Raw genomic sequence first — 12827 nt, forward strand, 5'->3', positions numbered from 1 at the left:
TGTTTTAGCCTCTTCTAAACAGTATTAGAAAAAAATGTTTTTGTTTTTGTTTTTTTTTTAAGGTTAACTCTCATTCTTCTTGGTAAGAACACAAAATGGTACAGGTACTTTGAAAGACAATTTGGCAGTTTCTTACAAAACCAAACATACCTTACCACAGAATCCAGCAACTACACTGCTTGCTATTTACCCAAATGAAGTGAAAACTTATGTACGCATACACACACACACACATACACACACCCCTGCACAAGCATGTTTATGGTAGCTTTACTCAGAATAGCCAAAATGTAGAAATAATCAAGAGGTCCTCCAATAGGTGAATGGATGAATGAATTGTGGTATATCTATACAATGGAATATTACTTAGCAATAAAAAGAAATTATCAGTCTTTCCACAATAAGACATACAGAAATCTTAAATACACACTGCTAAGCAAAAGAAGCCAATCTGAAAAGGTTATATATGGTATGATTCTAACTATAGGACATTCTGACAAAGGACAAACTATGGAGACAGTAAAGAGATCAGTGGTTACCAGGGGTTTGGGGGTGGGAGAGAAAGGAGAATAGGTAGAGTACATGGAATGTTTTAGGCAATGAAATTAGTCTATAGGATTATAATGTAGAGACATGTCACAAATTTGTCAATTTTCTACTCAGCCTATTGAATAATATTTTAATAAACCTAAAAAAGAGTTTGGTAAAGATGCAACAAGTATTCTCAGATAATTGCTGTGAAATATATAAATTGGTACTACCTTTCCAGCAGGCAATCTGGAAGTATAGTTCTACAACCTTTAAAATGATCATACTCTTACACCTAGTAATTTCACAAGCATTTGTATTTAGGAAATCACAGACATATGATCTAAATTTGATTTTATAAAGATATTCATGGTTATTTACATAAGTGGAAACAGTGGAAACAGTGGAAACAATTTTGTGTGTGTGTGTGTGTGTGTATTTAGTTTTCCTACAACAAAGCAACTTAAACACTTTCAATATTTAAAAGTGAACATCATCTTGGGGCACCTGAGTGGCTCAGTCAGTTGAGCATCCAACTTTACTTTGGCTCAAGTCATGATCAAGTCATGGGATTGAGCCCTGCATTGGGCTCTGCACTGAGTATAGAGTCTGCTTGGCATTCTCTCTCTGCCTTTCTCCCTGTCCCATCGCCTGCTTGTGCTCTCACTCTCTAAAAAACATAATAGAAATAAATTAAAAACATAAAACTGAGCATCATCTTTCCTTTCCAGTAAAACAAAATTGAAAATAAAATTATAATAGAGAATGCCAATTCCAAATAAGATCCTACAGGTTCTTCTAATTTTCCTATCAAGTGGCAGAGCTCAAGTGATCATTAGGAGACAATTTTATTTTAAAAGTATCATCTTAAACTGTAAGGATGTCTATTAAACATCACAAACATGCCAAAGAAGCAGCCATGCTGTCAAAATCCCCACTTAACTCACCCAAACATCTCAAACCACCCTTTGCTGACCTTCTCTAACCCCATTTTGAGGTTTATCTTAATTTTTTTTTTTTTTTTTTGAGGGTGGGAGAACAGGAGAGGGGGAGAGAACAAGTGGAGGAGAAGCAGAGAGAGACGGAAACACAGAATCCAAAACAGGCTCCAGGACCTGAGCTATCAGCACAGAGCCCAACTTGGGGCCTGAACTCACAAACCATGAGATCATGACCTGAGCTGAAGTCAGATGTGCTCAACTGAATGAGCCACCCAGGTGCCCCTTTTATGTTTACTGTAAAGCTTGCTTTAAAGAAAGCAATTCTTTAATTCTATTGTGACTATTTTTCTATGTCATAAGCATTATTTAAATATTTTAAGTATATTTTTATTGGTAATGGTTTTGTATAGATGACAGTTGTTAAAATATTACTAGAGGCAGCTGGACCAAGTTGCTGCCTCCACCATCCCCACCCAGGTCAGTAAAGAGAAACTCAACGCCAACCACAATGGAGCTCTTGAGACCTCAGAAAAAGAACGGCAAGGAGCAGTTGAATATATTAATGAAGTAGGGAATGCAATAGACTTAATGAATTAATGAGTAAGCCAATGAGGTTTTGAAAGTGCAACGAGCCTATAACAAACACCTCTGACCACTTTTTCTCAGAAGAGGTTGGAATTGATTGCCCAAATCCCAGATTTTTGGGTTAACATTTGCACTTGTCCACAAGTGTCTGCACTGCATTACTGGACGGGAGTTGAAGTGACAGAATTTAAAGATATTAAGTCACGCTACAGAATTGTGATTAAAAAAAAATTGAAAATAAAGTTCTCCTCAAAGAATTTCATTCAAATGAGAGTATGATCCATCTTCAAAGTACACTGAAATCAGATGGAAATCCAGAAAGAATGACAGCATGTTCAAGTGAAACGCAGAATAAAGCCGGCAGGAAGAGAGAGCATGAGGAGCCCACGGAGCTCTTTCTCTGGCTTACTGATGATTCTGATGCAGGTGCAGAGGAGTTTAGGGGAGATCATCAAATATGATATTTGGCCAAATCCATTACAGTACTACACGGTTCTTGACATGATGATGAAGGGGGAAAGGGGATGATGAGGATGAGTGGGAGCAAAGAGAGGAGGATATGGAGAAGATAACTAGTAGAACACTAATGGATTCTAACCTTTTTAAATTTTCTCCAGGTCCCAGGTGCAACTTGCAATTTTCACATCTCCCCCACCAATTGTGTTCACTCTGATTTTTTTTGTTCCAAGTCCCTTCTCATTTGTACTATGGTTCTCAACTTCCTTTAGGAGGAAATATCTTGAGAAGAATACAGTGGGTAAAGAATCTCTATCCCCTTTTTGTTCCAAATTCATTTTCATCCTTTCTGGTCTTAAAAAACCTTCATGAAATCAACACCACAGTGTTCCGTGGAGGAAAAAAGAACAACCTTTTGTGCCTTTAGCTCTGCTGGAAGCTGGAGGCTGCTGGACCCCTGTGTAGTACACAGAATTTTAGTTTTCCTCCTCCTTTCTCTGTATATTTAGCTTCGAGAATACACTGTTTCTGTGTGAATATGGACAGTTAGCATTTATCAATGCGTATCTATTTTCTTGTTTAAAAAAAGAAAACCACATGGGGCGCCTGGGTGGCTTAGTCGGTTAAGTGTTCGACTTTCGCTTAGGTCATGATCTCGCGGTTAGTGGGTTCGAGCCCTGCGTTGGGCTCTGTGCTGACCGCCAGCTCAGAGCCTGGAGCCTGTTTCAGTCTGTGACTCCCTCTCTCTCTGGCCCTCCCCTGCTCACGCTCTCTCTCTCTCTTTCTCCTAGAAATAAATAAAACATTAAAAAAAAAAAAAAAGAAAAGAAAAACACAGGGCACCTGGGTGGCTCAGCTGGTTAAGTGGCTGACTTCAGTTCAGGTCATGATTGCACGGTTTATGAGTTTGAGCCCCCTAAATTATAAATTCAGCTGACTGAATTTATAAAAATATTTGTAATCCAACTTTTCCAGAATTTTTTCTTTTACATTACATTTAAATTGAATAATACCACAAAAAAACAAAAAAGGGGGAACCACTTCACATTCCTGGACTAGCATGTTTTGAACGTCTTACCACAAGTAAAATATTCATTCTAGCTCAGTAATTCCACAACTTGTCTGCACATTAGAATCACCTGAAAACCCCAGTAAATGTTCCAAAGCCCAGCTCACAGCCAAGAACAATGAAACCAAACTCTGGAGGTCAGACACAGGCATAGGTATTTTGTTTGGAGCTCCTCCAAGTGATTCCAAAGTGCAGACAAGTTGTCATTAAAATCAACTTTGTAAAAATTAAACTGAAGTGACAGACAGTTGCTTATTGCTTGTTTAGGGGTATTTTCTAAATAGGGAATTTCATACAGACTTTTAAAATCTGAACTACAGTTATCCTGAAGCATCATTTTTAAAACTTTTTGAACTTAAAAAATTCCAAAAAAATAAAGTTGAATTATCGAAGATTTAAGCACTAATTTCTTTAGATCCAGAATAACCCTGAATTCCTTAATAAGACCAGTACCCAAATGCCAGTTCAAGGTTAAACATGATGCTGCCAGACTGGCAAGTCTCATGTAATAGTTTAAGTACTACCGGCTGCATAGAGAAACACAGGCCTGGCTTCAAATCCTGGTTTTACCTAGGAGACACAATTTTAGCTCGAAGAGTGTTAATGCATACCTACCAAATGCAAGTGCAAAGCACTGTGCACAGCCTTTAAAGGTCACAACAATCTCTGGAGCAATTGCTACAAAGCACAAAAAGCTAAAGAGTTCCTTACCAGACTCCATATAGTCCTTAACTGTATTTGTTCCAATTTATACTCAACCATTATTTAAAATCTGCTATTATCTTTTACCTCTCAAAAATGTATTTGAGTGTTCAGAGTCCCCAAATAGAATCTGAATTTATGATCTTCTTGCCTTCTATTGGCTCCCAAACTGCCATCTGGTGGAGGGAAGGGAACATGCAGATTCTAGCTACTGCTAATTTACTAAATCACTTAATCAGACTTTCTTCCTTCAGGTGATGGTCAACTAGCCTGCTTAGGGCAGCTGTTCTCAAAATGTAGTTCCTGAATGAGCACTATTAGCATCCTGGGACACATGTTGAAATGCAAATTATTGGCCCCACCTCAGACCCACTGAATTAGAAACTGTGGAGTGAGCCCAGAAATCTGTGTTTAACAAACCCCCAAGTGATTCTGATAAATGCTAAAGGTAAAAACAATGGACTTAGAAGAATGAAAACATTATCAGTTAGGAGAGTTTTGCAATTATCCAATAAAGCACTCAGGGGTTTACAAAGTTAAACGACTTTTCATGAAACTTTTTAAGGTAATGAAAATAGTGCTTAATAAAGATTACAGCAGAAGTAGACAAAGGAGAAGGTGAATAAAACAGAAAATCAAACCCAAGACCAGGTAATTCAGGCCTAAACTGACAAACAGCAGCTGTAGAAACAAAGGAATGATCTGTTAGGAACTACTATGAAGTTAAAATTCAATGGAAAAGGAAAGAACTTTGTCAGTAACAATTCCAAGATTTCAAGCTAGGATAGCTACAAGAATATAGGCACTGAAAAGGTTTGCAAGGAATCTAACAGGTTTGTAGAACAAAATATGAATTCCATTTTCAGTTTCTTGAGACTGTACTGACATAAGTACAAACATTCAAGAGCAAGTAGACTAGATTTTGAAAGAAAAGTTAGAACTGAAGACAGGTCACAAAGTCACATGCATAGATAATCACTGAGGCATAAGAACCTGTCAGCTCTCTATGAGGAGTAAATGAAAAATCTGCAGTTGAAAATTAGTGGCCTGAATGCTGGGTCTACAAATGTGTTTCATCTGGTCAACAGTGTTTTAAAACTACATTTAAAATCAAAAGTTTCCACCTAAAAATGCAGTTTCCCAGAAAAATATGTAGTTATGGAAACCGTGGGCCTACATTCTACAATGGCAACAATGTCGGGGGCTGAGAAGCTGGCTCCTTGAGACAGAACACTTTCTCCAGCTCAATAGTTCCCTATACTAGTCCCCACTGCTGTCATCTAGCCAGCATCACTCAATGCTTCCTTCCTAGCCTCTGCATTTGGGTCTGTGACTCCTAACACAGAAAAAATATAACAGAATCAAATATTGAGTATTCAGAAACAACTATGACTAAGTAAAAAAGAGGCAGCTCAAGAAGGACCAAAATAATGTAGTTCAAAGGAGTACACAGCAGATGGAGAAGGCACGGAGGATATTAACAACTTAAGAGACCAGCCTGTTTGAAGAGCCTCCCTGACTCTCTTTCCTTTCTAAATCCCATTCTCTCATACTTATACTTTTCCTTTAAGACACTACCAGAGTTTGTAACTACTACTTAAATTTAAACACTTATTTCTTATCTGCTTTCCTTTGGGACTTCAAAGGCCTTAATAAGGAACAATATCAAGTAGTCCAGATTGGCTACAGGGTAACAAAAGTGCCTAGAACTCCCAGAAGCTAGAATATAACAGTAAGCGTGGTAGAATTCATGAGTAAATTGGGCCCAAATCTTTGAAATCGGGCTGGAAAATGTTTATTTAATTCCATAGGTAGGAGGACACCTTTAAGAACTTCTTAGCAGAAGAATGGCAGACACTGAGGTGAACTTTATCAAGATTAACCTGGCAGTCCAATGCAGAAGCTATTCAAATTGGGAAGAAGTCCACCAACAAGTTTCTACAAAAGGAACAAGTGAAAAATTTGAGAGGACTGTTTAAATTTGAATCAGCAGGAAGAGATAAGGATTTGGAAATGTGGGAGAATTTACATAACTTTAAAAGCCTAGAAGAATAGTAACAGTTCCAAGAAATTGAAAGTGCAGATGAGGAGTAAGGGTAACACTTACATGCAAATTACAGTTGAGGTACAAATGAGACATTCAGAAGAGTGTGGCTAGCTAGCACTAGCACTTAGGATAAATTAAGATTAGACACACAAATGTGAGAGTTTTCTTCAGAGATCAGTACTTTTCTAGGGAACCTTCCCCCCAAAACACCCAAGGACTATAATGGCACTAGGACAAGAAAAGAAGTAGTGAAGAGGTTAGAGGGAAAGACAGGGCCAGGAAAGCCAAGGGAAACTAGAGTTCAAGAGGAACTGCCCAACACTGTCTACCACAGCTGTGACGACTTACTTCCTCCACCAAAGCACTCTGTGGTACCCTATTCCTTAATATATTTGTGGGTTAGATTACTGTAGACTAGGTGGCACTGGCCTCCGGTCTCTGCTTTACTAGGGCAATACCCACTCCAAGGATCTGGAAAAGACCTCTCTGATTAAAGCCTCCAAACTGGTCCAGGACTCACCTAACCAGTCTGTACCTTGAGATTAGGGGTGGAATAAAACTAACTTGAACTCTAGGGATGTCAGATTCTTTCCCAAGTCAGTTAATTTTGTTAACCAATATGTCTTCCTATTCGTTTCTCACATAATCGGGTATTTGCTCACAACTACGAAATGCAGCAGCAATAATGATGTGCTGATTTTCTTAATATGTGCCATGTTCAGAGACACGGGGGCAACTAATTTCAAGGTATTAAAAACAGTAACAAAAGCAGGCTTCAGGCTCTGAACTGTCAGCACAGAGCCACCAATGGGGCTCCAACTCAAGAACCGGGAGATCAAAACCTGAGCCAAAGGGGGACACTTAACTAAGCCACCCAGGTACCCCAGAAAAGCATGCAACTCGATCTCGTGGTTGTGAGCCTAACCCCACATGGGAGGTACAGATGACTTAAGTAAAAACACAAAACAAAAAGAAACAACTCTTCTACTTTTCTTTTATTGAGGTCCAGGTCTGTGGATACAATGTTGAACAACCAGACACCTTCCCCTAAAGCAGTAACTATTGTTCTTAAACCAAAGAAATGCTCCAATCCCTTTCCCCCAAAACAAACTCAAAAGCTAAAGAACCCAGCAATTGAACTTAGGGAGTCAATAAAACGGCTCTCCCTTCAAGCTGTCACAGCTGCTACCTGAATGCACAAAGGCAGGCGGGTAAGGCTCAAGACTAATGCAGCCTATTTTCCTAAACTCATTACGACTAGATTTCCTTAGCTGAGCTCCAGCTGCATTCAGCAGCACTTTCAAATGCTGAACACCATGGTTGCACACATACTCCACCAGGCCACATTGTGTGTCCACAACACTAACCTGGATGTTCAGTACACCTGTATTAATGCTGAAGCAGCCAACAGAACAGAACGAGAAAGTCACCACGAGCGCAGGTGTAACAGCTGCCAAAGCATGCGCGCTGGTTAGCTGCACAAAACACGCCACGAAATTCCTGCAAGTTGAAACCCCACGTGTCCCCCAAACTGTACTCAGCTTTGAAGAAAGTAAAGAAAGTCGTGTGGGCTCTGTGGAAACCGGTTTTAGGCAAACAGGCTTGAGCAACGGAATTTAGATTACATATCGGCCCATCAGGCGACCCACCTCAAGATATTTAGTGGCCCTAACTGACCAATGGGCTACTTACCACTAGGTACAGTTGCCAAAAAAAGAATTCCATACGTGGCCACACCTCCTGAACTTTTCCCGTTAAATACAGGACCCGTGCACTGCTTCCATGCAGTCTCTTCGGTGCTGTCCTGCTCGCTGCTCCCTCACTATGTACTCAATAAACTTCTATCTTCTTCGTTCTGCCTCAGGTGAATTCTTACACCTCCCGCCCCTTCCACCTGATCGTTGCCCCACATTTGGGGGCCCGCCTCCAATGCGGAGACACCCCATTCAGACACCATAGGGTCAAGGGTGAATAAGAACCAGGGTGGCAGAAAACGAAAGTGATGCTGCGAAGAAGGCGCCTAAACACACTCAGAGTGAGTTACAGAAAAGGGCCCAGACTCAGGTCTAAGAACTGAGCCTCCAACGGTGACTAGAAACTTCGAGGTCAGGCAGTCGCCACCTGCAAACCTCTGCCACCTCGGCGAGAGCAGCCCAGGAGCCAGCGTTAGGCAGCTCGCTTGTTCTCTCACCTGTGTACGAGGCTCCACACCTCCGGCAGCCCCATTGCGAAAAGCTCCCACAAACCTAAAGTAGTCAGAGCAGGCGCACAGGAAGAGCTTGTTTCGCCTACGTTAGACCCGCCCACTGCCGCCAGACGCCTCCGGACACAGATGACAAGTCCTCCAGGCGGCCAGAGGGGCCCACAGCGGGCTCTTCCGCTACGGGAGGGCGTGGAGGGCAGGGCGAAAGCGGCTGCGGGAGGAAATGGGTGGAGAGCGCCAGGAGACGGGGCGGGGCTTGGTTGGGGGCGGGGCCGAGGCGAAGGCGGAAGGCGAGGTGGGGCAGGGCTGAAGGAGCAGCCGGCGCCGAAAGACGCCCTAACTGGAAGACTGTGGTTACTTAGAGGCTCTCTTCGGCTAGGCTTGACCGGCGTCATTTGACTAGCAAGGATTGACGTGAAAGACTTTGCTTGAATTTGAGGATTTTTTAAAATAAAAATATAAATTTAGTATTCTCTTGTTAGAGGATCAGATGAAATAAACTTGATAAAAGGACACTGATGTAGTTTAATCCTAACCTTACCACAGCAGAACTTCTTTTACATTAGGATTGGTATATTTCAAGTTTTTTGGAAAAGTTATTGATCCCCCACTCTTCCTCAATGGCAGACAAAAATCTGTCCTATTAAGAGGTGTTAGATACATCTTCACCAACAAAACTGAAAGTTACTGTTATCAACGAAACCCTAAGTCTTTTCAGAAAGTAGCTTACTCAAAATAAAGTCAAGATTTACCTTATCCATTAGGATTTACATCAATATTTGATACCACCATCTGATATTGCCCTCACGTCTCATTCAGTGTGCACCAAAAGTATGATCCCCTTAACCCAGTGTGGCTATTGGAAAGAGCATGGGCTTTCCTGTTAAATAGCCCAAGATTCTAATTTTCCCTTTCCCTTAGCTTCATGTGCATGCAACCTGTGTCTCACCAGGCCTCATGCTTAGAAAGGCCCTGCATTTGGTTTAAAGTTCTACTTGTAACAATTTTTTAACAAAGTGCCCCACATTTTCATTTTGATACAGGCAGGTCCTACAAATTATGTAGTCAGTCCTGTCTTGTCCCTAGCATGCTAAGAGTTTAGTAACCCTGGGCAAATTCTGTAATCCAAGATGTTTTCCAAAAGTATTCATATCATTTTGGATTAAGAATTCTAGGGTCGCCCAGTAGCTCTGTCTGTTGAGCATGATTTTGGCTCAGGTCATGATCCCAGAGTCATGGGATCAAGCCCCACATCAGGCTCAGTGCTGAGCATGGAGCCTGCTTAAGATTCTCTCTCTCTCTCTCCCTCTCTCTCTCTCTGCCCCTCTCCCCCACTTGTACTCTCTCTCTAAAAATAAATCTTAAAAAAATAAGAATCCTGGTTGCAGACAACCCACAGAATAGGAAAAAAGTTTTGCAAATGATATATTTGATAAAGATTTTGTACCTAGAACACGTAAAGAACTATTACAACTTAATTTAAACACATACACACACACACACACACACACACACACATCATTCTATTTAAAAATGAGCAAGGGATCTGAATAGACAGTTCTCCAAAGAAGATCTACAAGTGATGGATAATCTTATGAAAAGATATTCAACATAATTAGCCATCAAGAAAGTACAAATCAAAACCACAATGAGAGATGACTTCATACCCACTAAGATGGTTATAATCAAAAAGACAAATAATTGTTGATGAATATATAAATAATAATCTTCACATACTGATGGTAGGCATGTAAAATTATATGGCCATTTTGAAAACAATTGAGAATCCCTCAATTGGTTAACTAAAGACCACCATAAGACCTAGTAATTCCACTCCTATGTATATACCCCAAAGAAATAAAAGTATAGTCCACACAAATATTTATAACTACTCATAATAACCAGAAAGCTTGAAATAACTCAAATGTGTATCAATTGGATGGGTTAAAAAAAAAAGTGATATATTGATACAATGAAATATTATTTGACAATGAAAAAAATGAAGTACTGCTACATGCTACAACATAGATGAACCTTGAAAACACTACATCAAGTGAAAAAAACAAGCATGAAAGACCGAATATTGTGTAATTTCATTAATATGAGTGTCCAGAATAAACAAATGTACAAAGACAAAAAGTAGACTAGGGTTCAGTACTGGGTTTCTTTTGGAGTAATAAACATATATCAAAAATTTATTGTGGTGATGGTTGAACTATACTAAAAGCCATTGAATTGTATACTTTAAATGGGTGAACTGTATGGTACGTGAATTATATCTTAATTTTAAAATAAAAGAATTCTGGTTGCTCACATCATCATCAACATTTTATGCTTACAGTCTTTAATTTTAGCCTGCTGATGTGTGGGTAGTGTTAACTCATTGTGGTTTCGATTTGCATTTCCCTGGCATCTCATGATAATTGAGCACTTTTTTTCCTTTGTTTATCTTCTTTTGTAAAGTGGCTGTTCAATTCTCTTGCCCATTTTAAACTAGGTTATCTTTTTATTATTGCTTGATGTAATCATGGTGTGTTGCTGTTACAATTTGCCCCCAAATTTAACATCTTAAAATAACAAATATTTGTCATCTCTGTCAGATTCTGAGGCTTAGGAATCAGAGAGAGGATGAGAGGTAGTTCTGGCTCAGGGTCTCTCCTGAGGTTGCAGTCACAGTGTTGGCTAGGATTACAGTCATCCGAATGCTCATTTGGGGCAGAAGGACACCTTTTCAAACTCACTCATGGGCTCTTTGGCTAGCCTCAGTTCCGTGCTACCTGGGCCTTTCCGCAGGGCTGCTCACAGTGCAGCGGCTCCATTTCTCCAGAGTGAATGAGCCAAGACAGAAAACCACCAAAACAGAAGCCAGAATATCTTTTATAACCTAATCTTGGACATAACATACCATTGCTACCGCCTTATTCTATTGGTCACACATAACATAGCTGGAGGCAAGGATCAATGAGGGCTGTGTGGAGGCTGGCTACCACTCTTGAATTTTGTTTTCCTTTTCTCATTACCCATAGTTCATCAAGGCACACCGATTATTTCTTTGAAGCATCTCTCAAATTTGCCCTATCCTCTTAACAGCCCACGGCAACCATTTCAGTACCTACATGTAATTCATTCCAAATCTAACTTCTCTCTTCAACCGCAATCATCACACCCTTCAATGAACTCTACATTTCACTGACAACAAATCCTCCAAAGATACTATTCAACTTTGGCTCATTATTCAGCTGCTAAATAATCTCATAATTGTCTATAGTTATGTTGCCTGATACTAGACACGTGTGGCTACTGAGCATTTGACATGTGGCTCGTGAAAGTGAGGACCTGAATTTTTCTTTAACAACTGAAGCAGTGTAAAAATATTTTAATATTGATTACATGTTAAAATGGTAGTATTTTGGACATATTGGATTAGGGAAAATATATTGTTACTAAAATGAACTTCACCTGTTTCTTTTTATTTTTTTTTAGTGTGGCATAGAAAGTTTTAAGTTACACATGTGGCATTATTATTGAATAGCACTGCTCTGTAATGTTGAGTTCAAACTCACTGACTTTTGAGGTGACAGAAACAGGGCTCTGCCTTACCTACCCAAATGTATTTCCCATGTGCCTTCCCTCATTTCCATCACACATCTCTCCTGGTTGTCCCTGAGTACCTAATGTTCATGTCCTGCCTCTGTCCTTGGCTCAGGTGATTTCTTACATGAGGAAAGCTGTTTGTTTGTTTTTTTAAATATTTTTATTTATTTCTAGGGGGGAGAGAGAGAGAGAGACAGCGTGAGCAGGGGAGGGTCAGAGAGAGAGGGAGACACAGACTCTGAAACAGGCTCCAGGCTCCGAGCTGGCAGTCAGCACAGAGCCTGACGTGGGCCTTGAACCCACGAACCGCGAGATCATGACCTAAGCGAAAGCCGGACGCTTAACCGACTAAGCCACCCAGGCGCCCTGGAAAGCTGTTCTTTTATCCTCTTCTAAAAGTCTTCCATCCTGAGGGCCTATCTTGAGTCTTATTTTCCTGCAATAGTCTCTTATTCTAACCTGTACTAGACTCTTTTTCCTGCATTTGAATTACACTTCTCATCAGCATCCTAGTTAATCACCCATTTCTTTCTCAATTGTTTGTTGAATGATAATCTTCTCTCTTGAATTACATATTCCTTGAGGATAGAAACTGTAACTTATATGTTGTCTGAATTTTTCCAAAACCTAGTGTTGGGAACATGATAAACAGGCATATGTATCTGATATACTAATTAACTAAATAGGAAAGAGATTTTGCAT

At 40.1% G+C, this 12827-nt stretch overlaps 1 protein-coding gene and 1 pseudogene across 2 annotated transcripts in view; one reads left to right on the forward strand and one right to left on the reverse strand.

The window, feature by feature from the left end:
• Nucleotides 1-8695, reverse strand: part of HIBCH (3-hydroxyisobutyryl-CoA hydrolase) — a 100080-nt gene extending 91385 nt beyond the window's left edge. For both annotated transcript variants that reach the window (XM_039234729.1, XM_039234728.1), the window contains exon 1: nt 8520-8695. In XM_039234729.1, the coding sequence (XP_039090660.1) occupies nt 8520-8554 (35 nt within the window). In that variant the 5' untranslated portion in view covers nt 8555-8695. The remainder of the gene's footprint in view (nt 1-8519) is intronic.
• On the forward strand, nt 96-8287 carry LOC120233456 (annotated as a pseudogene).
• Nucleotides 8696-12827: the final 4132 nt, after the last annotated feature.

Source organism: Hyaena hyaena, unplaced genomic scaffold (genome assembly GCF_003009895.1).
Source record: "Hyaena hyaena isolate Hyena2069 unplaced genomic scaffold, ASM300989v1 scaffold_92, whole genome shotgun sequence".
NCBI lineage: Eukaryota > Metazoa > Chordata > Mammalia > Carnivora > Hyaenidae > Hyaena > Hyaena hyaena.